Below are 22,754 nucleotides of genomic sequence, written 5' to 3'. Positions count from 1 at the left end.
AAAGTTTGAAAAAAAATTAATACACCAGCGTAATGAGGGTGAAATTTGTTTTGCATGTGACACGGGTCACGTGCAGATAGTTTTGTGAACCAGTTCTCTCTTCAACCTATAGAAACGATATCCGAGATACACCAAAGCCAAATGATGTGCCTGATGAGTCTCACTCCAAGTCACAGTGGCCTAGGCCCATAAAACTTTTACATCTTATCAAATCAATTTTTTTTCGAAAAATTTAGTCACATAATTTATCATGCTTCAACGGACTACTTTTGTACAGACCGTGCAAAAACGGCTGTTTTGTAACAGCCGTGCTGTTTGCAAGTCGTCTTCTGCATCTTTTGTTGCTGAAGTCGACCCATACACCGTTACGACTTACTCAAGACCGCCAATTGTTTTCACAAAGGGAGAAGGATGCCATCTTTGGGATATGGAGGGAAAGAAGTATATCGATTTTTCTGCTGGAATTGCGGTGACCGCCCTTGGCCACTCGCACCCCGAAATTGCGAAAATCATGTACGAGCAAGCTACCACTCTTGTTCATAGCTCTAACTTGCTTTACAACCAGTGGACTGGTGAATTGAGCAAACAGTTGGTTTCGAAGACTTTGGAGTCAGGAGGTATGAAGAATGCGTCCCGTGTTTTTATGGCCAACTCTGGTACTGAAGCTAATGAAGCTGCACTGAAGTTTGCAAGAAAATATGGCAAATCGTTTGCTGATAATAAAATCGAGTTTATTACTTTCGAAAATTCTTTCCACGGACGGTCTATGGGTTCGCTTTCGGTGACCCCAAATCCCAAATACCAAAAACCATTTGCACCTCTCATTCCTGGAGTGAAAGTTGCAAAACCCAACGATATTAAATCCGTGGAAAGTGTGATCTCCGATAAAACGTGTGGAGTGATTATAGAGCCAGTCCAGGGAGAAGGTGGAATATTTCCTATGAATTCTGACTTTATGGTTCAGCTTAGAGAGTTGTGCAATAAGCATAATGCGCTTTTGATATACGATGAGATCCAATGTGGATTGGGCAGATCTGGAAGACTTTGGGCGCATTCCAAGTTGCCAGAAAGCGCTCACCCTGATATACTTACCATGGCTAAGGCTTTGGGTAACGGATTCCCTATTGGTGCAACTATGGTTACCGAAGAAGTTGAAAAAGCTTTGAAAGTTGGTGATCATGGAACCACTTATGGTGGAAATCCATTGGGTGCTCGAATTGGTTTATACGTGCTGGACAAAGTTTCCGATCCTGAATTTTTGCAACAGGTTGAGAAAAAGTCTGAATTGTTCAAGGTGAAACTCAGCGAACTGAGCGAGAAGTTTCCCGATCAAATCAAAGATATCAGAGGGGAAGGCCTTTTACTTGGCGTGGAGTTGAACCAAGACCCATCACCAGTGGTTAAAAAAGCCAGGGAGCTTGGACTGCTGGTTATCACCGCCGGTAATAACGTTATCAGATTTGTTCCTGCTCTTAACATCGAGGACTCTGACATTATCGATGGTCTCGACATCTTGGGTAACGCTTTCCAAGAAACATTTATTAAATAATTAGATATATAGATATAATTGATGTTTTTCATAAAGTGTGAATTATAGACACCCCGTTTGCATCGATGACCAGCGAGAAATAAAACCCTGCCAGAACACTAATATAGACCAGGATCAGAATTGAGCCCTTGAAATAATTGGACTTGCCCTCGGCATACACGTAGGTGAACATATACACCGAGATAAGTGACGCTATGCAATCCCAGCGAGGGAATATCAATGAAAACAAATTGTTAATGTCAGCTGGTGTGGCATTGATGTTTCTGAACGAAGAGTACATGGTGACGATTGGAATTTGCAGCAAACAGACCTGTAGCGCATATGCAGATCCAATCTCCATCGAGAGTGCCACATTTCCATGGGTTGCAAACGAAATAGCATTGACAAATTCTGTAGTGTTGGGAACCAACGCAAACACTGTCAATCCAAGGAACTTCGGATCGATGGGGAAGGAACTAAGAACATCATCCACAACATCCACCAGTATTTCCGCAATGACAGCATACATTAAAGTTGCCAAGAGCAGAATCGTAGTACTTTTCGTTCTGGACCAATTCGGAGCGTCATGGCCACCACCATCTGTAGTTTGCATAGTTTGACCCGGCGGGCCTGGTTGCGCAGCTTGCGAGGCTGGACTTTGCATGGACTGCTTTCCTGGTGTGGTTCCTCTTTGATTATTGCCCTGAGTTTTCTTATGGGTAAGAGTGCTATCAAGACGAAGTGATTTGATGCTCGTGTTCTCTGTTGCAATTCCGCTAAGATTCTCCGTTTTCTTCTCTTTTTCAGACACCACGGGGGTGCTCCAAATGAGCGCCGCGTGTGTCTTAAGGGTAAAGAGCAGTCCAATACAGTAGGCCAAAAACAGCCCTATGGCACAAATTGCTGCAAAAGGCCTCAAATAGTCCAGATATAGCTTGTCCACTGCGAGATTTGGCTGTAGAAAATGACATTTTTTGCAGTCTGTTCCATTTTCGTAGTATTCAGGTTCGCAGTCAAAACATTGAACCTCGTATTGTCCATAAATTTCATATAAAATCGTGGGAGAGAGCATGATGAATATGGCATAAAGGAGCATTGTGGAGGAAACGCCTGCTGATGCAGGGTTGTATCTTTGTGTCTTCCTGCGAAAGGCTCCACCACACATTGAAGTTCCCGGCAGAAGTAGAACGGCTCCCAAAATAGAGCCTATCATGGATCCCTCGACCAGTTTTCCTTTTGACTGATTCAGCGCAATACAGTACAAAAACACTTCAACAATAGTGGAGAAGAACGCATTGATGACAGCACCTAGACCCATTGAAGTTTGCGCAGAAATAGATGCAACTGCTTGACCGATGAAGTACGCTAGTGGGATAACGGAGACAAGACACAGAATAAATATGACCACCGGAGAAACAAATAGAGATTCAAAACCAAAGTACTCTTTGAGGACGAAGAAATCGAAAATGGTGAAAATCACCAGGAATATGAGGTTGATAAAGAAAATGTTCGTGCCGTCCACAGTGTATTTGTAATAGTGGAATCCAAGGCTTCTGTAAGTGCAAATTAGAATGGATTCGTTGGATGTATTGGAAGCCAACTTGCGCTGGTAATAATCTTTTTCAATCTCGATGGACAATGCCAACGGATGTCTCCTGATATGATTGCACACAGTAAAAAGCACCTTGGCCATTGGGATTGTGAAAACAAGTAACCATAAGGCTGCACCCAATGCAAGCATTACTGGCTGAGCACAAGCATAGAATAATACATAGAAGATGATTCTTCCAATATTCCATTTTCCTCTTCCAAATAGTCTCTGCTTGTAAAATGTGGTATCTTCGTCTTCATCAAATATCTCCTCGATATTTTCGTGGTTTCCATCAGATGCATAATTAGTACCTATATGGGACTGCAAAGGAGTACTTTCGCTTGCACGTCTTTTTCGATCTGGCGCAGCATAGAACAAACGGCTTTCGTCTTGAGTTCTCCATCTGGCAAACTCGGCAAGCGTGCTTCCCACATTCGCATCCTCCGTGAGATAGTTTTTATCTGCTCTTAGTAGAATGATTTTTCCAAATGGAACAAACAAATAAGTGCCCAGATGTAAGTACAATTTTGCGTATCTGATAGATTCACTTTTTTTAGGATTTGTAAAAACGGTGAACACTAATGTAATGCAGCCCATCACGAGGCATAGTATAAGCAGAACAAACCCAAAAGTGCAACTCCATATAAAGTTGCAAAATGCATTTGTAGCAGAAACCTCCCTAGCGATTTGCGGTGTCGAATGGATATCGTTTTCTGCCTCAATTTCGACTGATCTGTTTTTCTTGTAGATGGCGGGCTTCCAAATACGAATACCAAAAGGATGTGTCTCATTGATGGCATCTTGTCTGCCCCTTAATGTGAAGCTCTCAGCAGAAGATGTAGACTCAGCGTCTGAATTGTCTCCATCTCTTTCAGAAAGATCTTGAGCAGAAATACGAGATTTTATAGGCTGCCCATCTTCAGCCTGCACAAACGAATGTTCCTCACCGTCATGGTGGATATAGTCTCCCTCCCGTTCTCGTAAGATAGCCAAATCTTTTGAAGTTGCCAATAGGTTTTGCGCAATTTCGGCTTCCAGCTCTTGGATTTTGCGAGATTTTGGATCATTAGAGTCTGCCTGTGTTGAAATAGCCTTTTTGAAGCGATGACGCAAGGCGTCTGAATAGCCTTCCAGATACTCTCTGTTCAAATCCTCCTCAACCTCGTCTTCGTCGTCGTCAACGCTGAAAATGTATTTTGAACTTGGTGCTTTTCGTAAGAAGGGCCTTGCTTTACCCGGGTAAACATTAGGCCCCGTATGTGAGGGTGTACTCACTTTTGGAGAGGACACTGCACTATTTCCACCTACATTTGGAGAACCAGATGTGCCTCCTTTATCTTTGAGGAGAACGTATTGTCGGTGGTGAGATGCGGAACCTGTGTGGTGCGGTTGGTAATTCATAAGCACGTGGGTAGAGGGAATTGGAGTGGCTCTCATTGATTTAGAAGATTTCTGGGCTTTCGGCCCCTGTGTGTTACCGCTCTTCGAAGAGAGTGCAGGAGACAAGGGAGTGGGGGTATTGGCATTGTTATCTACTTGTGAATTGGACACTTTTTTTGCTGATTCTGAGTCGGACATTGAATGGCTGTCAGCTCTTGAATTGCCAACAATTGAGACCTTGCTTCTTTGCTTACAAATTGAACGCGGTTCTGAAGAATTTTCAGGTGCAATTGAGTGCTAATTCAGATTTAATATATAATTTACTTTTTAAGATCCCCATACAATTTCAAAACAGGCATGTCATTTCAACTTACTTAAAATATAAATGGAATCATGGCTTTTCTGTTCTTTGGATATTTATCACCAAAGGTCTTTTTATAGTTTCTGTGCTTCTGCTTGGCCCAGTTCATCATGGTCAGAGTTCCAATAATGAGGAATAAGTAGCACGACCAATTGTTGATCATGATAGCATAAAACAACCATCCTAGACTCTCAAAAAAGTAGTTTGGGAAGGAGACCAATGCGAAGGCAAAACCATATGGAATTCTTTTCTCCCTCGATCCGTCACTTCTCAGTTTCATTAAGATGAAGTGGCAATAGAAATTGGCCAATTCGCAAAGAGCCCAGAGGCCAATATAAATGTAGAGTTGGTTCAAAGGCCTGTCTTCAACATAGAAGACGTGTTTTTTCCAACCAGAATAGTACCTGTCCTGAGGAGCGTAAACGGAAAGGGCAATGAACAATCCGTTAAAGATCCAATAGTGTCCGCAGTTTCTGAACAAATACTTCAAAGGCATTGTGTCGGCAGAGAACATATGGATGAAAGTTGTCTCATATTCTCTTTTCAAATAGTGAACCATCGTCAAGATATAAGCAGCAATTTGAGTGTACGTATTGACATCCGGGTCATACAAACCGTAATAGACCAAGGAGTGGATCAGCATCGGACCGAAATATTCGATCAAGTAGACCGTTTTCCATCCAATTTGGGGCCCCACATCTTTTGCATAAACGGTGATGGTATCCGTCGTAGAGAAGTCAAGTCCGTTGGCTTCCAATGTCCTCTCATTCTTCAGTGTTCTACGGACGGGCTTCTTGTCAGTGGATCCTTCTTCTTCCAGCAGAGAAAGCTTAACTCTGTTGGGATCAATGTTGTTGACCTTAGAATACTCGCTAATGATAGCTTGCACCTTTGCCTTTGGATCAGTATCGCAATTGATCTTCCGCAAGTTCTTAGATCGAGGAACGATAATAAGATTGACCATGTTATCCAAAGAAACAGAATATAAATAAAATTTTGGGCTTCATAACCTAGTTGATTTCAAATTATATTTGTTAGGATTATTCATCATCATACAAGAATCATGAAATTGGTGAAGTTTTTGATGAAACTAAACAACGAAAAAGTGCAGGTGGAACTGAAGAATGGAACTGTCATTTCAGGGGAAATCATCTCTGTTACGCCCTCTATGAACATCAATTTAAAAAATGTCAAAATGACTATCAAACACAGAAATCCAATAAGTCTGGAATACGTCAACATAAGAGGTAACCAAGTTCGCCTTGTGATTCTACCTGATGAGCTCAATATCGATAGCATAATCTCGGACTCCATGTTGAAGCCAAAAAATCTATCCACTGTTGCTCCAGTTCAAAAAGCAAAAGCTCCTATAAGGGGAGGAAGAAGAGGACGCGGAAGAGCCAGGGCATTTTAATAATTATTACATATATATTGGGCTGTCATCAATGCTCATGGCTTTCAGCCCTGGACTGCTCGTCGTCCCGTTTCAAATTTCCCTCTTCACACATGCGCTCGAATTCTTCTTGCAATAAACTTTGTCGCGGCTCTAGTAGCTCCTGGTCTTCGAGAACCAATCTGTCAATAAGACGAGGAAGCACCATATCGAGAAACTTGTTTCCTTGCAGCAGTTTGTCGATATACTCGTCCAGATTAATCGACTTGACTGTCTGATTTTCGATCATATTTATTCGTCGATGGTCCGCCAACAAAGGCTCCAGCTTTTGATAAACTATCACCGAATCGCAAGTGATTCTAACGTACAACGCTGCCAGTGCTGTCAGGTAGACAAAATCCGTCTGGACGAGCAAATAATCAATTATATCGGCAGCAGGTTGAAGCTGCAGAAGTCTGAGCAGGAGGCATATAAATGGGCTTGGTAGTGTATGTCCGGCATTTGCATAAGTTCCTATTTGCTTTAACTCGACGCCTCGATCCAGAAGTACTAGCAAGTCGGCGTGTTGGCATTCTCGTTTCCAGTATTGGCTGTCGAGGATTCGTTCACGTAATATTTTTTCGATGAGAAAGACGGGATGGACACCATGGACCCGTTTGGTATTCGCTACTAGTCCTCTGTCAATCGTGACAGACATATGATGTAGAATAGAGAATAGAAGATTATGATCTTAATCTCCGGGTAAATTGCTGGTTGGTCGTGGCTTCTTTTCCAAAAAATTTTGTCGAAAAACCAGCGACAAAACAAGGTATAAGGATTTAATTGTTTGGTATATTAGACAAGACCTTAAGCAAATTGACCACTAAATTACCATCATATCAGAGCGCTGAATTACTATAAGGTATGTTTCTTACATGGTTTGGGCAGTGACAAATTTGAATTCACAATGAAAAAAGTCAACGGTTTTCATTTAAAAAAATCTTTGTTAAAATGTTAGCAAAATTGTCATCCAAATTGTGGCCCAATTATCGTCCTACTAACTCTCCAGATGTCTGAAGAACTAAATCAAGCAGCTAAGGACTTGTCTCTCGACGAAAAGAAGGACGTGACAGTCCTGGATTCCAGAGAGGAATTTAACGTGAAGCACCCACTGAATTCCAAGTGGACCTTGTGGTACACCAAACCGGCCGTGGACTCCAGCGAGAGCTGGTCTGATCTTCTGAAGCCAGTTGTTGCTTTTGACACTGTCGAAGAATTCTGGGGTATTTTCAATTCCATTCCAAAGGCAGACGAGCTACCTCTAAAATCTGACTACCATTTATTTAGAGAAAACATTAAACCAGAGTGGGAAGACCCAGCCAACTCTAAGGGTGGAAGATTCTCCTTCCAGTTCAAGGGCAAAAGGCTGGAGCACGGAATTAACGAAATTTGGACCAGAGCATTGTTGAGTGTTATTGGTGAGACCATAGAAGACGACCAAAATGAAGTCAATGGAGTTGTCTTGAACGTCAGAAAAGTGGGCTACAGAGTGTGTCTTTGGACGAAATCCTGCGATAGAGCTGCTCTTGTGCCTATTGGAGAGAGATTGAAGAAAATATTGATGCTCAGAGAGGGTGAGTCTGTTGAGTTCATTAGCCATAAAGATTCCAACGACCGTGGAGCAAAACCTGCATTCTACGTCTAAACCTTTTATCACCCCCACAGCAAGATTTTACACACAGTTCTCAAGCTGGACATAACTCGAGTTTCGTTGCATCCAAGACCCAATGTATTGTGCTGATGCGTTGTATATGTGGTTATATAGCTGACAATGCTTAAATCAACAATAATTTATTTCTGGTTTTATAAATACACACATCGCCGGGATGATTGCAATCATTTAGTTGCCGTCGATGAGATAGTAATAGTGCGGTATTGTTTAACTGTGCCCACAGTCTGTCCCGAGGTAGCTAAGCTCCCCAAACCAACAGATCCCGTTGACCACGACCCAATAGTAGAATACAAGGAGTAGAAACTCTGCGAGAACGTGATCGATATTGTTTTGATAACACCAGCCTCCGTAGTTGTACGCCACGCAATAGTAGGGGATGCAGTCGTTGAGCCGGTCTCTGTAGAAGTGAGGTCACTGTTGGTAGACGCGGATGTCAACGTCGAGGTGGTTGGAGTGGTTGCGGCAGCTGCTGCGGCCGGAGTTGTCGTAGTCCCTGTTGTACCCGTTGTTGCTGTAGTTCCTGTTGTTGGAGTGGCCGTGGTAACTGCGTTAGCTGGTGTCGTGGTGGTCCCAGTGGTACCTGTACCAGTGGTTCCCGTGGTTCCAGTTGTGCCGGTAGTTGGCGTCGCCGTAGTGGCCGCGTTCGCAGGAGTGGTAGTCGTGCCTGTAGTTCCGGTAGTGGCTGCTGTGGGTGTTGTGGCCGTGGTACCTGCCGTGTTTGGTGTTGTTGTTTGTGCCGTGGCCGTTGTAGCAGCATTTGGTGTAGTTGCTGTAGTTCCTGTTGTAGTGACTGGGTCGACAGCCAACGCAAGTCCCGCAAATGTAATCAGCCAATATACCACCCTCATTCTGTAATATAAAGGAGCAGTCGAGTGTGATAAAATTCTGTAATTTGTTTTTGTCAAATATTTGCTCCTAGGCCAACACCCCTCCCCTGAGCCTCAGAATCGCTTATGTAAGCTTAATTGTATTTCATTGTATTTTTGGATGGGGAGATGCATTGTGGCTGCCAGGGTTCGCTACTAAGCACATAAGCTTAATGGAACACCACCGGACACAAAGCTACCAGGTTTATTGCTTACGGCTACACCTTTCGGCACCTCCTCCAGCAGTCAAAAAAGTGCCGGGAAGTATCTCACGTGTTCCCTATTTTTAGAAGATATATATGTGCTTGCTGAGGCGGGTAGATCCATATGTATTCGGCGGTGTAAAGATGTGGTGCGCTTATTTTGCAGATGGTTTCGAATACCTTTTTTTTTTGCCGCGGCTACTATTACCTAAGTGTAAGAGTCAAAAAAAGTTAGAATTAATATTGCCGCACGGTTTTCGGGTTTCCATTTCGGTATTTGAAGTTTCGGCTTTCTAAAGAGGTCGTGCGTATTTTTTGTGCTTAGCCCTGGGTATAAAAATCCGGCATCTGTCATTCCGCTATCCAAATTTGTGTTTCAATGGTTCTTGGAGGCAACTACATTGCCCTGGAGACATCCAAAAACCAGGTGGATTTGTCGAAAGTTCGCCATTATGGTTTATGGGCATTTTTGCTACTCAACATCGCCGTCTTTTTGCGCTTGTCTTATTCATTATGGAACATCAAAACTCCGATAGCGCCATTTATAGAGTTGAATGTCACAAACTTTGAGCAATACCTTCAGCCTATGGACTTTGCGAATGCTTCTGCTGTTTTTAACGAGGTGTATGATGTTCTGAAGCAGAAAAATGCGGATATCAATCCCATCAGTGTCAGTTTTATCCCAGCCTACATCCCAGAGGGGACATTGTTATACCATTCCAATCACCGTGGCCAGCCTCCGAAGACCGTTGAATGGGTTGCTATGGACTACGAGTTCAGCTATAACTTTGCGCATCTGAGTAGAAATAGGCCAAGAAAAGGTCAAGGTCCTGGAGGCCCTGGTGGCCCTCCAAATTTCAAGCCACCGGGAGGTAAAAGGCCATCTCATGGTGATCATCCGCCTAACTTTGATGGCCCTTCATCCTTGTTCACATTCCAAGTTACCAAACCTCTAGACAAAGTCATTGTCTTTGGTGGTGCGTCGGCTGCCAAATCATTAACAGGAGAAATGGATACACAATTTGTTCTATCTCAGGTTGCAGACTACGATGATTTTGATGAGCGGATTGCTGCGGATAAGATCTGCTCATGGGGAAAAAAGCATGGAGGTCTCGACGGATACGTGCGTTTGGAGGTTGGCTTTGAAATGGTTATTTGCGATTTTGAAGAGAAAATGATTCCAATCTCCAACGTGTCGTTGGCAAATGCAACGGAATTTATCGACTTTCCTCCGGAGAAATTTGCGGATCTTGACAAAAGAGAAGATCTGAATGCCGAAAGAAGTGCGGTCATTGACGTTATTGACGCAATGTCAGGATTTGAGCATTATCTCGCTGGTGCAAGGGCTTATGATGGTGACAAACGGATTTTACTTGACTTCTCGAAGTTTGTGACTCCTCTAAATAAAACATTCATTCATCCAGATCCATATCTTCGACGGATCCACAATATTTCGTCGGAACTAAAGACTGACTTGGTCAACTCAGTGGAAGAAATGCTGTCAACGCCAAATGATCCATACAGCTCTACAAACTGGCAGGTAGTGACCGACTATATTGTTGACAAGTTTGCGCCAATGCTTGTCAACTTAAACTCTTCTTTTGCTCTCTATGGTCAACATGAGGACTATCAAACACTGGGAACCAACCTGACCGCTTATACCTACAATTTTATCAGACGATACCTGAGCGAACCTGATCACGAGTTGCTTCCAAAACATCGCGCAATGGCCATTTGGGACTACAGCCATCCCTACCAGCCTTTGAAATCGACGGCCGATTTTTTCCTCTGGAACTCTATTACCATTGTTCAATCGAAAATAGTGGACACACTATACAACTGCTTCTCCTTGAGCAAGACGCTGCTATCCCCATTGACTGGAGCCACGCTTCCTAAGGACATAGATGATCAGATTACAAAAGCCAAAACTGAGCTATCTGATCTCCTTGAGAGTTTGCATTGGGCATACTACTACAGATGCTCCCAGAGCTGTAACTTTGACGAGCTTTGTTTCGTCCCTACCTGGGGACCCTCCCCACTTGGTTTCAGCAATGCCAACTCTACTGGCTTTTATGATGACGGTAGTGGAAGAGCAAGAATTGAAAAGGAACTCAGATGCATTAATTACGATTTGCTTCTTCAGAACAAACGTGGCTGAACACAGTTGACGTTCAAGTAAATAAGCTTAATGAATGGATTTGAAGCAAACTAATATGGGCCAGACAGTTAACTGAATGGTGGAGCACATAATGCGCTTTTTTCTGTGGCGCTTGGCTGGGTTTTCCGAACCTGTAATACTTAACATTGGTATAGTACTTCTAATGTTTTACTTAAAACGTCTCAAATGTAAAGTTATGGTGTACATCACTCATAGCAATACGCTGCCTATACTTTTTGGAGCATAAAGCACTCTGGAGTGATAAATTAAGAGCACACAATATAATTCTGAAGCTTATTGCACTTGCTTGGGATGGTAGCTATATTTTGCCGGAAAGTCACTTGCTACCAAAGTACTAATATCAGGAGACGGCCACTTACAAGTTCCAAATGAATCTGAATCAAACTTTCGGTTAGGTTTGCATTATGCAATGATTCAACTGTAACATTGTAGAACTATATCACTGAGTGGGCTTGGCAAACCATTGGTGTTATATGTTTCCAGGCTTGGTTTGGCTTACAAACTCGTTATGTAATCGGATTGATTTTTTTTCCTCGAACCCATTTTTGAGAATACGTTTTACAAAGCATTTACCTATATTGTCATGGAACGCGTGGATCAATATAGAGATCAAGCAGCTGTTCAATGGGCCAGGCTACGCAACACATACCAGCGGTATCTGGATATCGCTACCCCACACACAGTGTATAGATGGGCTGCAACGTATGTTTTGATGTTTTTGTTTGCCTTAAGAATCGTGCTATGCGAAGGGTGGTACATTGTTTGCTATACATGGGCTATCTACCTACTAAGCATGCTGCTGCAATTTTTGACACCTAAGTTTGATCCGTCGCTGGAGCAAGAATACGAAAACGAGTCCATTGAAGAGGGCACAGCGAAAATGAGTGACAAGGATGAAGAGTTTAGGCCGTTTATCAGAAGACTTCCTGAGTTCAGATTTTGGTTGAATGCCACCAGGGGTACAGTTATAGCTTTGGTCTGCTCACTGTTCAGAGTGTTCGATATTCCTGTCTTTTGGCCTATCCTCTTGATATACTTTGTGATCTTGTTCACTTTGACCATGAGGAGACAAATCCAACACATGATCAAGTACAGATATCTTCCGTTTGACATTGGAAAAGCACGCTACGGGCGTAAGTGAGCTCTCACGTGAATAATGTGTGCCCGTGGAAAATCAGGTAAACAATAAAGCACCACAAAGCAAGGATAATGCGTCCTTTTGTCGTGAGGACAAGATAAAAAACGAAACCCAGTATGTTGTCATTATAGTTCGCCACGGCCCGATAATAATTCCATCGCTTCCGTGGTTTCAAATCAATCTCGTTATTAGAAAGATGAGTAAACTTGTCCATGAGGTACCCCTTGGAGTTGATCAAAGACATAGGGGCTTCTAAAGGTACATCAATTCTCAAGTAGACTGGAATGTGGTCGGACAGTTTTATTGATGGAACCGCGTCGTATTTGATGACACGTTCCTTTGATTCATTTAACCCCATCAAATCTTCCTCGAGGTCTTTGTAATCCAGATATAATATTCTATCGCACCAAGAAGGGGTCCTCTTATAGTTGTAGGTCGATGTGCCCGTTTTGAACTTATATGTTGGAAGAAACTTGATTTCTGGCTCCTTAAATCCCCACAATATTCTGCCAGAAGACCGCATGATATTGAGCTCGTCTAGTTCCATGCCAGAGCGTTCTTCATCTGGGTTTCCCGCAAAATGGTATGCACCTGTTTTCCTATAATTTAGATCTCCCATGATAAAGCAATGTGAATTTGGTTTATGCATGCCGAAGCCGTCCTGGAAACTGAGTCCGTGTAATATGCTATCAAGGTCAACGTTTCTTCTCATCAGATATTTGACACCTTCGTTGGCAGCCAAGTGAGCCACCACAAAAGTCAGTTCTGTCGTTTTGCCGTGATCAGCTTCGTATGTAACTCTCAAGCCCGTGGCCCCCTTGATATTTGTCATGAAGTATCCTAAGGGAACATTTGCTGACCGTCTCACTTTTCGACATTTGGACTTGTATGGAGAAACCAGAATTATTCCCACGTTGCCTACATGGTTGATCTCAATGACCTCGAAGTTGATCTGTGTTTTGGCCACTAAGCTATCCAACAATAAGTTGCTCAACTCCAAGAGCTTGATATTGATGGTGTATTGATTTGTCCCCTCGCTGATGGACGAAATTTCTTGGAAACCAAACACCAGCAGATCGGGCACGCGCCCGTCATTCTGTTCGATCAAGTTGGCTATGTCTTCACCAAACTCGGGCACAATTGGCGTTTTCTTGCCGCAATTATAGGTAAAAAGGAACAGGGACAGAGACATCAGGTTTCAGTACACAGCCAAATACTGTTTTCAAGCAAACAAATATTTTTACATACAATTACAGAAAGGAACGAGTCATTAAACCAAACTGGGACTTGCTTGTGCGCCTGGCTTGTCTTCGCTGGAATTTGGCACGACTGTTGAGTCAGTGGCAGTGATAAGCTTATCTGGGATTTTGTCAGGTCTGTAAAATCTCAAATCTACCCTTCCGAATAAGTAGAGCAGATTGACAACAGCTTCCAAAAATCCCCAGAGCATATACATAACCACTGGTTTAGCCAGCCACCCTTGTGTAGCGTACGTTGTATCAAAAAATAAAAGCACGCATCTAAAAATAGCGCCAATAAAGACACACGCAGATGTGAGCGCAACCAGCAGAATTGAGTTGTTGTGCTTGATAGAATATTTGGCTTCCCTCTGAGCTTCAAACTGGTTGAGCTGCGATGGTTCATCCGCCATCGAATAGAGATCTCCTCCTTTCAAAATGGTCCTTTCCGAGTATTTGGAAAGTTCACCGTGCCTCTGTACAAACAGGTATTGTCCTTCCTCAGCAGCGCCCCGGGGAGCATAATATGTCGGAGCAAATGACGTGATCCAAAATGGCTGGAATACGGTTGCTTTTCTGTCTCTGGAAGAAGGAGGAATCAAGAAGGCGCTTAGAACAAGCAATATGGCCAACAGTGAGTAGAAACAGATAAGGACGGACGTTACCTTCACAACGTTGCGGCACATGTCATAGTGGCTTTGGCTCAGGAAGTATAAATAGGGCACCACACCTGCAACAATTGTCATGATCACGACTGCCACCACAATTGAATAGATTGTCATCATGGCAATCTGGAAGAATCTCTGGTTGCCGCCAACAGGATGACGCCAAGTGAAAAGCCGTTGTGCTAGCACAAGGTTGAGAGAGGCTAGAAACACCGTTGGAAGTACAAGCAGAACCTCGGAAGCTATGCCTGTGTGCAATCTGAGGATGTCTTTTGCCCAGGCAATTCTTAGAGCAAAGCCTAAAAGTCTTATCAGGCAATAAGCAGCAAAACCAAGTGATAGCGGGAACCAGTGGCCTCTTGTCTTGTTCTTGATGAAGACAAATAAGTGCCCAAGCATTAGCAGGAAAAACACTGCTGTAAAGACGCTACTTGGAGCAACGTCTTTGTGGTCTGGATAGGATCCAAACTGAGACTGTTGTTGATCTTTGAGATACAATATTAGTGCATCTGGGATCTGCTGATTGGATTGCAGGTGAAGAGCGTTTTTAGCGATACCAACAAGCTTCACAATCCCCGTGCCCTTTGCAGCATTATTTGTCAAGGAGTTGATTAGAGAGGGTAAAGAAGACATATCTCAATTGCGTGTTCAGGCACAGGATGGTTGGTATATATACTGTATTTTGAATGGAAACAAAATCGGGAATTACAGAGAAATAGTTAAAGGAATGAGGAGCTGTTCGAGAACTACTCCACAAATTACCAATTCGGTGTCACATTCGCTGTAATGATAGGGTTCTCCGATTGTGGGGTACAGTTTTTGATGCGGTATCAATCAAGAACCCAATTTTGTTCCTGGAAACAGGACCAAAAAGCAGAACGCATATATTTTTGAGTATTCCCTGCGAGCTTCATGTTGGCACATTCATCAGCTCTCTTTTTCATTAAGCTAGAGTATCTTATCCGAATAGTGTGTAAATGATGCAGAAACAGATAATAGTCTTGGTCATCTGCATCCCTTGCTCTAAGTATATGTGAACGGCATATTTCTTAGAGATCCGAAAATTATGTGCATGTGAAATGCTTGTCAAAATGGTAGCAACAGAATTAAATATGTCAAAAAATTAAACCGAAATTTTGTGTTCTGCAAATAGGAAACGGCCCATCATCGAAATGCCTCGAAATGATGCGACTTCAGTGAAGTAGAACATCGTTTTGAGAGTTCCAGGTCTTATAAAAACCCTCCCTGGAAGTACTTGAAATTCCATTGCTCGATTTGAAAGATGACTATCGAGACTACAACCTTTTCTGCCAACACAGAAAAAGTCAACGAAGACTCTCTCTCTCGTGAAGTGGAGATCGCTACTGACACTGAAATTGAAACGGTCCAGGAGAATGCCGTTGAAGATGGTGTTTTCGGAGGCTACGACCATATCACGTGCTATGTGAACTCTGCCGACATCATGGCAGAATATTTTGTCCGCGTGTATGGCTTCACCCCTTACTGTCACAAAGGCCTCGAAACTGGGTCTCGCATTACCAACGCCCGTGTTGTCCGCAATGGAGGTGTCATTGTTCAATTTGTGAGCTGTCTCAGACCACCAAACTCGAGAGGCCTATCCGAAGAAGACATGAAGCTCATCCAAGAAATCCATCACCACACTACTACACATGGAGATGCAGTCAAGGATGTTGCGTTCCAGGTCAGTAATGTGGAACAAGTCCACAAAAGAGCCTTGGAGGGTGGTGCCACCTCAGTGCTAGAGCCCACCACTTACAAGGACGAGCATGGTTCGATCACTATTTCCCGGGTTGGAGTAATTGGAGACACAACTCATACGCTCGTTGATCGGAGTTCATATTCCGGTTTTCTCCCTGGTGGCTACCAGCTCGACAATTTGGAGAACAATTCTGCAACAGAGGTGAAGTTTGACGTAATTGATCACTGCGTTCAGAATCTAGGTTGGAATAAGATGGTCAAGTCCTGCGAAATGTACAAAAAGATCTTTGGTTTCCACAAATTCTGGTCTGTGGATGACAAACAGGTTTATACGGCCTTTTCTGCCCTCAAATCCACAGTCATGGCGTCACCTTCCGAGAAAATTAAAATGCCTGTGAACGAGCCAGCTAAAGGCTTGAAAAAGTCGCAAATCGAGGAGTTCTTGGAATTCTATGGCGGTCCAGGGATTCAGCACGTTGCATTGAAGGTCGATGATATTTTAAGCACCGTTGAGGCCCTTAGAGCACGAGGTGTTGAATTCATTCATGTTCCTGATCGGTATTATCAAAACCTGGAGAAAAGATTGAAGGAAAGCAAACACCCAGAGTTTAAGGAAAGCATGGAAAAAATCAAGCAGCTTGGCATTCTGGTTGACTTTGACGAGGAAGGATACTTATTGCAGCTTTTTACGCGGTCAGTGTTTGATAGGCCCACGTTTTTCTTCGAAGTTATCCAAAGACATAACCACAATGGATTCGGTGCTGGCAACTTCAAGGGACTTTTCGAAGTGCTGGAGGAAGACCAAAAAAGAAGGGGCAACTTGGTGGATCAAAATGAGGAGGTCGATCCTTACGACGTTTAAGTGGAGTAAAGTGTATTCAAAATGTAGTAGCAAACAATTCTGCTACATTTGACAAAATATATAAAGCTCGTTCGAGGAATATCTGTATAATGCTTACCAGGTTTGCATCTCTTCGAAGTAGTCAATCCTCTTTTTGTTGTCTAAGTTCTTGATGACAGCAGCTCTGACATTATCGGTCATATTAGGGTGGGCACAGATACCGAAAGCAACGGATCCAGTACTATTGGAGACTTCTTCTTGTACGAGCTGGTCAATGTCGATCCTTCCCCGTCTAAATTCAACATACTCAAAGGCTTGTTGCAAAGTTTCCAGGGTAAGGGTTTGCTCGGAAGTCTTTTCTCTTTCCGAGTTCTTTTCTTCAGAAAACTCCACGGAGCTACCAGAACTGGAAATGATGTCAGCATCGACTTCAGCTATGTTAGAATTGGGGTTGGAGACATAAATGATAGGTCTGCAATTGGTGCCCTTGAATTGCATGAGTTCTTCCTTGAACCAGTTTAAGGAGTTGTATTCTCTCACTGCCCAGTAGAGTTTTACCTCTGTCTTGACTTCTCTAGACACAAGGTCCAGTGCGTAGGAGAATGGGCCTGGGATACCATTACCACCGGCAATCAGAACAGCCTTGTCGTACTGATGGTATGGGCTTCTTAAACCGTAGGGGCCTTCAACAAGGACTTTGACATTAAAAACCTTCTGGTCGTGGTTTTTAACTCTATGACCCATGAGCTTGGTAACGCCGCCTTTAATCTTGCAGTAGAAATGAATGTGGTTTTTGTCTGTGATAGAATCGATTAAGGTGAAAGGATGAGATTGCCAGAATGTTCTTGGAGTCAAAAAGTAGACAAATCCGTGGGCTGCTGGAGAAGGCTTCCAGTAACTCTTTGGATAAGGAATTGAAAGTTTGATGGTTCCTTCTTTCTCGAGGATTTCGCATCTAGCAGTTCTAACGCCAAATAGTACAATTCTGGCAATTCTGACAGCTCTATCAAAACACCAGATCGCAGCACAAGCGTAGTAGTACTTGCCGTAATTCTGGGAAGCAGCATGCAACCAGGCAGTCCACAAGAACATGGCTATCAAAACGATGTGGCTGACGAGGAATAGCTCATACCAATATCTTCTCACTCCGTAGGCAGCAAAACCCATAGCCACCCAACAGCACACGGTTGCTGCAATACCCTGTTGAAAGTAAGCTGCATGGATTCTGGTGTGCCATTTTCCAAGAGCAAAAGACTGGATAGTCATGGCAATAGAATGCACAAGCACTTCCAAGCAGAATATTCTACCAAGCCCTTTGTGGAAAGTGACAAATCTGGAATACGGCCACCTGGTGACCCACTGCATGATGTTATTTCTTCCGGGGAATCCAAAGAGCAGAGGGACCAAGTAAGAAAGCAGAATAGCAGACCTATCGCCGATGTATCTTGCGTATCCGGTAGACTTTGTTTTGAAAACCATATCGCCTTTATAGTAGGTGAACCCGAGAATAGCATTTGCCAAGAAGGAGTAGATGAAGAATATGGTAAGAACAATCGACTCGAATCTGTCAGGGAATAGTCCTAGCAACCCAAAGTTCTCCATATGTCTGCCTCCAAAAACTGCCGGCAGGGCAATGTGTTTTCTCCAGAAATTACTGGCTGGGCCTACCAGCTTTCTTCTCAAAGATGGTAGCAGGATAAGTGACCAGTTAATGAAAGCACACACAACTATCAGCAATGCCCAAGCAGACAGTGATGCAATACCCAGATAGTGGGACACTGCCACATTGTTCCATCTATGAACGTTACCCCAATAGTAGCCCTCGTAATTCTTGGTCAAGTTACCACCGGTGATGGGGTAGTTGATGATGGTTTTTTTCTTGAAACCCTTGACGTTGCTAAGGTTGACCATATACTTGGTAGCATTTTCATAGGCTGCATGAATTTTATCAACGGTAAATTTATAGCGGTGGCAAGAATTCACCAAAGCATTGTCCGCAGCATTGTTATACTTTCCAGTATTATTGTAGACACAGGAGATCCACGAACCCAACTCTGCAGGATTGGAGCAAGCACAAGCGTACCCCTTGCTCTTACCTTCGCAAAAAGTAGCAGTGGCCTCAACTGCTGACTTACAAGCAATCACAACATAGTCTTCGTAAGAATAAGTATCTTTGGATGCTGCCAGGCCAACTAGACTAGCTAAAGTGAGCCATTTGTTCAGTTTCATGACGGAGTACTGGTTTGCGATAAATTACGGTGGTCTGACCCTATATATAAGAACTCTAAATAGAAACGGCTAGGACGATGCATTGAAAAATTCACCAAACAAAGTCCTCCCATTCGCTATTCTCAACTTTTTCAAAGTCAGGCATGGTAAAAACTGCGACAAATTCAACCCAACGCACGTCACCTGCAGCTACGTTTTTATCGAGAATTGTTGGGACGGACAAAGCTGGCTCGAACACCAGTTTATTTACCCTGGTACGCAGCTCTGAGGTATAAATTCGAACCTCTGTTGGCTGAGGATCAAGAAAGATCGACAATTCGTTTAAATATTGTACACGTAAAACGGCTACTGATCGTTAAGATAATCTGCGTTTTCACCACCACAACAATAATATGCAGCATGCCGCTTTCGTGCATTACAAAAAAAAATAATTGTCCGATTCGGATGGTAGAAAAAAAGTGCTTAGCAAGGTACTACAGGTTGCCAAGACAAGTGGAAAAGCCACCATCTAGGCACGTTCGTTAACCCTAAATACATTAGGATAGCATTTAATTAGTAAGCCCCCTCAGTACCGCCCACTTCAGGCCCTTTTCTCAACCCGTTTGCGTACGGTGGCCGATAAATCCAAATAGTTTATTGTCGTTACAATACCTCCTGCGAATACCAAATTTACTATTTTCAGTTTTGGTGTTTATATGTATTTTTATGTACTTGCGCAGTAAGATTTTGCGATTCAGTCACGACCAAACGACTCCCAGAAAGAGGACGGGTGCGTTGGTACTTTCCCAGTCATGCTCATATCAGCTAACCTTGAGCCATTGCTCAAAGTCACGCGGTCTGCGAGGAACTTGCAATTCTCCTTCAATGTGGTGCGCTTAAGTCTCTATTATGACGGGAAGCCATCTGGGTAGACATTGACGTACTCCATTGATTAGCGCAACGATACTCCATACAAGGCTCCTTTAGGATCCCTTGTTTTCAGCTTTCTTTGATAGGAGATCCACCAGCACACCAAGCAAGCTTTCTAGCAAAAGGGTCCAAAAGGGGTTTAAAGGGCCCTACGACTGCAGACTGTAAATTTTCTCCACCATCTAACTTTTTTTAATTGTCAGTTCGCATGGCATGATTAATTAATTTGTAGACAGGCAACATGAAAATCAAACGATAAGAGCCCGGCAGTGCAACTGAGTTTTCGACTCTAGCCTATGCTGATACTCAAGCAACAATTAGACTGAGGAAACTGTTCCGATAAAGACTCTGGATCCAACCACTCAATAGCATCGAATATTGCTTACGCGCTTGACCTCTCATGATAACTCATTTTTCGATCAATTGCATAAAGTTTTCAGGCAGTGAAAAACTAGCTGCTTTACTTTCTATTACATAATCGCTCCTCTGATTTAGCCTGAGTATAATTTATCGGTTTCAAACAAATAAAAACCTACTTGCATACGGCTTTTTTCTGTTCAAGTCAAGCATCTGATTGATGGGATGTCAAGAAACTCAAGGAAACTTTGGCCCCATGCTATTGCAGCGACAGCAGTTGTTGGATTGGTAATTGGAGGTGCTTGGGCGTTGAAAACGATTAATTCTGGGCTTTTCGAAGAACCTGCAAAGACATCCGAAGCTAGCAAGAGCAATGGTCAATCTGTGTCACTGGTTCTCACGCAAAAGGATCTTGATTCTTTTAGTGCTGCTTATCTGAATGAATATCCAAACCTTACTGTCATTCTTCATCCTTCGGTTGATAAATCAGAGTTTTTATCAAGGTTCAATGTGCAAGGAAACTCACACAAAGTCATCCAAGTTCGGTCAGAGGAGAGTATTTTCCATGTTCTAAAACAACTTAGCTCTAAAATAAACCTTATAACAATGAACAACTTGGAAATGTCTGCAAATGAGGTCGAGGCATTTCATTTGGACAAGTTTCTGATTAACGTTCATGAGGTGGATCATATAAATGATTATATATAGCTCTAGGGTTCAACGTTTAACAATGTCTCTTCTCGCGCCAAAAACAATGTTTTCCGTCTTTTGATTACTACCGTTCATATAACCGTACTCCATAGTACTCCAAGCAGCGCCACTATTAGCCGAGAACTTTTTTGGTTTTGGAGGGACCTTTGGGCGCTCATGCTTGGCAGCGATGGTGGGCCCAATTAAGGGATATCGGTCCCCAAACTCCTTATGAATCAACCGTGATAGAGACTGTATGGCCATCACTACCTGATACGGATCTTGGCGTTCATATAGATCAACTGTTTGAAACAACTCATCCTGAGGCACCCCCTTGGACTTGATAAAGTTTAAAAATTGCTCAATTGACTCCATCTGTACAAAAGCCATTTTGCTTTTCCTCACTGGAAGGGTATTTGCTCCCCAAACACAATTTATCAACTGTGACAAAACCTCCCCTGATTTGAGGAAATCGACGAGGTCTGTGGACCTGAGTTCATTTTCGTTGATACTAGAGCTCATAACTTGTAGAAGCCATTCCTTGACCTCATTTTGAAGCGATGGGTTGTTATACTTCTTGATCCTTGAGGATTTCAGGTCATCATCTAAATTTGAAACGTCTTTCATCAATTAATAAAGTAAATCACTGAGAAACGCGCGTATATTTTTTCGACTGTCTCAGCCGCTGCTGCAACTCCAGGTGAAATTTCAAAAAAAAAGAGCAAAGGACACTCAGGTCATCTGCTTTATATTTACAAACCTTTTCATTATGTCTGCTGAAGGAGAAGTCCAGAATTTGCTACAACAAGCCCAGTCATCTACTGGGGCTAATGCAAAACAGATCATACAAAGAGCAGTTGAAATTTGCCAATCGCAGAGGGTGGACCCTAACTTGTTTTGTAAAGTAAGAATAGCTTTGGGTGATATTCTTTTGTCGGAGGGCGATCAAAAGGCTGCCGTCGACCAGTATAGATTGGCTGCAGAGCTAGATGAACAGGATGGAGTGATTAACTCGCCGGAGGTGCAACAGAAGCTAAACAATATTTTGAACAATATTTCCGGATCTTTGCAACGTGAGGTTGAACAAAATCCGAATTATGGCTCGAATGAAAGAGGCTTGAGCTCAATGCTGATATCTCAGGTGCTGAATGGAGGCAATTCCACCTCATCCCAATTGGGTATGCTTTCATCCCTTCTGGGTGCCGGTGGTAGTGGCAGCACGGGTGGAGGATTTGGAGGAGGAGGGATGGGAGGAGGATCGAGTGGGTTCGGATCACTCATCTCTGCCTTGGCTGGGGCCGGTGCCACTCCTCAACACCAACAGAACCAAGGTGGATTCAATCTCGGTTCTCTTCTGGGAGGCGGTAGTGGCATGGCTAGCTCCACAGGTGGAGGTATGGGAGGAGGATTAGGTTCTCTCGTTTCTGGATTGCTGGGAGGACAACATGGCGGCTCTGGGTTTGGTGGAGGACAACACGGCAGCTCTGGCTTTGGTGGAGGACAGCAAGGAGGTCATGGATTTGGTGGAATGGGAGGCCAAGGTGGATATGGAGGGGGCAGATACGATAATGCCGGCTATGATCAAGGTGGATATGGTGGCGGTGGAAGGTACGATGACAATAGCTATGGCCAAGGAGGTGGATTTGGTGGTATGGGAGGGCGTCGTCAAGAAGGAGGAGGAGGTTTCTTTTAAGCTCTGAGCAATGGAATACTGAGAATGGGGGAGGAAAACTGCTCATGACATTTTGGGAGTTTG

General features: G+C 43.3%; 16 protein-coding genes across 16 annotated transcripts; 8 read left to right on the top strand and 8 right to left on the bottom strand.

Moving 5' to 3' along the window:
- Positions 1 to 250: 250 nt before the first annotated feature.
- Positions 251 to 1,549, top strand: HPODL_01399 (Acetylornithine aminotransferase, mitochondrial; the record flags this gene model as incomplete). The annotated part of the gene is made up of 1 exon (XM_014077906.1): positions 251 to 1,549. The coding sequence occupies one exon, from the start codon at positions 251 to 253 to the stop codon at positions 1,547 to 1,549; it is 1,299 nt and encodes a 432-aa protein (XP_013933381.1).
- A 28-nt stretch (positions 1,550 to 1,577) lies between these two features.
- On the bottom strand, positions 1,578 to 4,697 carry HPODL_01398 (Low affinity vacuolar membrane localized monovalent cation/H+ antiporter; the record flags this gene model as incomplete). The annotated part of the gene is made up of 1 exon (XM_014077905.1): positions 1,578 to 4,697. One exon carries the CDS (start codon positions 4,695 to 4,697, stop codon positions 1,578 to 1,580), a length of 3,120 nt encoding a protein of 1,039 aa, XP_013933380.1.
- Positions 4,698 to 4,873: 176 nt separating this feature from the next.
- Positions 4,874 to 5,824, bottom strand: HPODL_01397 (Enoyl reductase that catalyzes the last step in each cycle of very long chain fatty acid elongation; the record flags this gene model as incomplete). Its single annotated transcript, XM_014077904.1, has 1 exon — positions 4,874 to 5,824. The coding sequence occupies one exon, from the start codon at positions 5,822 to 5,824 to the stop codon at positions 4,874 to 4,876; it is 951 nt and encodes a 316-aa protein (XP_013933379.1).
- Positions 5,825 to 5,923: 99 nt separating this feature from the next.
- HPODL_01396 (small nuclear ribonucleoprotein Sm D1) lies at positions 5,924 to 6,274 on the top strand (the record flags this gene model as incomplete). Its single annotated transcript, XM_014077903.1, has 1 exon — positions 5,924 to 6,274. One exon carries the CDS (start codon positions 5,924 to 5,926, stop codon positions 6,272 to 6,274), a length of 351 nt encoding a protein of 116 aa, XP_013933378.1.
- A 28-nt stretch (positions 6,275 to 6,302) lies between these two features.
- HPODL_01395 (Pre-mRNA-splicing factor 38A) lies at positions 6,303 to 6,950 on the bottom strand (the record flags this gene model as incomplete). Its single annotated transcript, XM_014077902.1, has 1 exon — positions 6,303 to 6,950. The coding sequence occupies one exon, from the start codon at positions 6,948 to 6,950 to the stop codon at positions 6,303 to 6,305; it is 648 nt and encodes a 215-aa protein (XP_013933377.1).
- Positions 6,951 to 7,301: 351 nt separating this feature from the next.
- Positions 7,302 to 7,937, top strand: HPODL_01394 (Eukaryotic translation initiation factor 4E; the record flags this gene model as incomplete). Its single annotated transcript, XM_014077901.1, has 1 exon — positions 7,302 to 7,937. One exon carries the CDS (start codon positions 7,302 to 7,304, stop codon positions 7,935 to 7,937), a length of 636 nt encoding a protein of 211 aa, XP_013933376.1.
- Positions 7,938 to 8,128: 191 nt separating this feature from the next.
- HPODL_01393 (putative secreted protein) lies at positions 8,129 to 8,812 on the bottom strand (the record flags this gene model as incomplete). Its single annotated transcript, XM_014077900.1, has 1 exon — positions 8,129 to 8,812. One exon carries the CDS (start codon positions 8,810 to 8,812, stop codon positions 8,129 to 8,131), a length of 684 nt encoding a protein of 227 aa, XP_013933375.1.
- A 600-nt stretch (positions 8,813 to 9,412) lies between these two features.
- On the top strand, positions 9,413 to 11,191 carry HPODL_01392 (uncharacterized protein; the record flags this gene model as incomplete). The annotated part of the gene is made up of 1 exon (XM_014077899.1): positions 9,413 to 11,191. The coding sequence occupies one exon, from the start codon at positions 9,413 to 9,415 to the stop codon at positions 11,189 to 11,191; it is 1,779 nt and encodes a 592-aa protein (XP_013933374.1).
- Positions 11,192 to 11,795: 604 nt separating this feature from the next.
- HPODL_01391 (Protein RER1) lies at positions 11,796 to 12,353 on the top strand (the record flags this gene model as incomplete). The annotated part of the gene is made up of 1 exon (XM_014077898.1): positions 11,796 to 12,353. One exon carries the CDS (start codon positions 11,796 to 11,798, stop codon positions 12,351 to 12,353), a length of 558 nt encoding a protein of 185 aa, XP_013933373.1.
- Positions 12,354 to 12,357: 4 nt separating this feature from the next.
- HPODL_01390 (uncharacterized protein) lies at positions 12,358 to 13,542 on the bottom strand (the record flags this gene model as incomplete). The annotated part of the gene is made up of 1 exon (XM_014077897.1): positions 12,358 to 13,542. One exon carries the CDS (start codon positions 13,540 to 13,542, stop codon positions 12,358 to 12,360), a length of 1,185 nt encoding a protein of 394 aa, XP_013933372.1.
- Positions 13,543 to 13,620: 78 nt separating this feature from the next.
- HPODL_01389 (uncharacterized protein) lies at positions 13,621 to 14,886 on the bottom strand (the record flags this gene model as incomplete). The annotated part of the gene is made up of 1 exon (XM_014077896.1): positions 13,621 to 14,886. The coding sequence occupies one exon, from the start codon at positions 14,884 to 14,886 to the stop codon at positions 13,621 to 13,623; it is 1,266 nt and encodes a 421-aa protein (XP_013933371.1).
- Positions 14,887 to 15,535: 649 nt separating this feature from the next.
- Positions 15,536 to 16,834, top strand: HPODL_01388 (4-hydroxyphenylpyruvate dioxygenase; the record flags this gene model as incomplete). Its single annotated transcript, XM_014077895.1, has 1 exon — positions 15,536 to 16,834. The coding sequence occupies one exon, from the start codon at positions 15,536 to 15,538 to the stop codon at positions 16,832 to 16,834; it is 1,299 nt and encodes a 432-aa protein (XP_013933370.1).
- A 93-nt stretch (positions 16,835 to 16,927) lies between these two features.
- HPODL_01387 (Ferric reductase and cupric reductase) lies at positions 16,928 to 19,042 on the bottom strand (the record flags this gene model as incomplete). Its single annotated transcript, XM_014077894.1, has 1 exon — positions 16,928 to 19,042. The coding sequence occupies one exon, from the start codon at positions 19,040 to 19,042 to the stop codon at positions 16,928 to 16,930; it is 2,115 nt and encodes a 704-aa protein (XP_013933369.1).
- A 1,491-nt stretch (positions 19,043 to 20,533) lies between these two features.
- HPODL_01386 (Peroxisomal membrane protein PEX22) lies at positions 20,534 to 21,016 on the top strand (the record flags this gene model as incomplete). Its single annotated transcript, XM_014077893.1, has 1 exon — positions 20,534 to 21,016. The coding sequence occupies one exon, from the start codon at positions 20,534 to 20,536 to the stop codon at positions 21,014 to 21,016; it is 483 nt and encodes a 160-aa protein (XP_013933368.1).
- A 9-nt stretch (positions 21,017 to 21,025) lies between these two features.
- On the bottom strand, positions 21,026 to 21,625 carry HPODL_01385 (ABC-type multidrug transport system; the record flags this gene model as incomplete). The annotated part of the gene is made up of 1 exon (XM_014077892.1): positions 21,026 to 21,625. One exon carries the CDS (start codon positions 21,623 to 21,625, stop codon positions 21,026 to 21,028), a length of 600 nt encoding a protein of 199 aa, XP_013933367.1.
- Positions 21,626 to 21,767: 142 nt separating this feature from the next.
- On the top strand, positions 21,768 to 22,691 carry HPODL_01384 (uncharacterized protein; the record flags this gene model as incomplete). Its single annotated transcript, XM_014077891.1, has 1 exon — positions 21,768 to 22,691. One exon carries the CDS (start codon positions 21,768 to 21,770, stop codon positions 22,689 to 22,691), a length of 924 nt encoding a protein of 307 aa, XP_013933366.1.
- Between the last annotated feature and the right edge of the window lie 63 nt (positions 22,692 to 22,754).

The sequence above is a fragment of the Ogataea parapolymorpha genome, chromosome VI (assembly GCF_000187245.1).
Source record: "Ogataea parapolymorpha DL-1 chromosome VI, whole genome shotgun sequence".
NCBI classification, from domain to species: Eukaryota; Fungi; Ascomycota; class Pichiomycetes; order Pichiales; family Pichiaceae; genus Ogataea; species Ogataea parapolymorpha.
The sequence above is the reverse complement of the archived record's forward strand: the minus strand, read 5'-3'. Positions and strand labels throughout refer to the sequence as shown.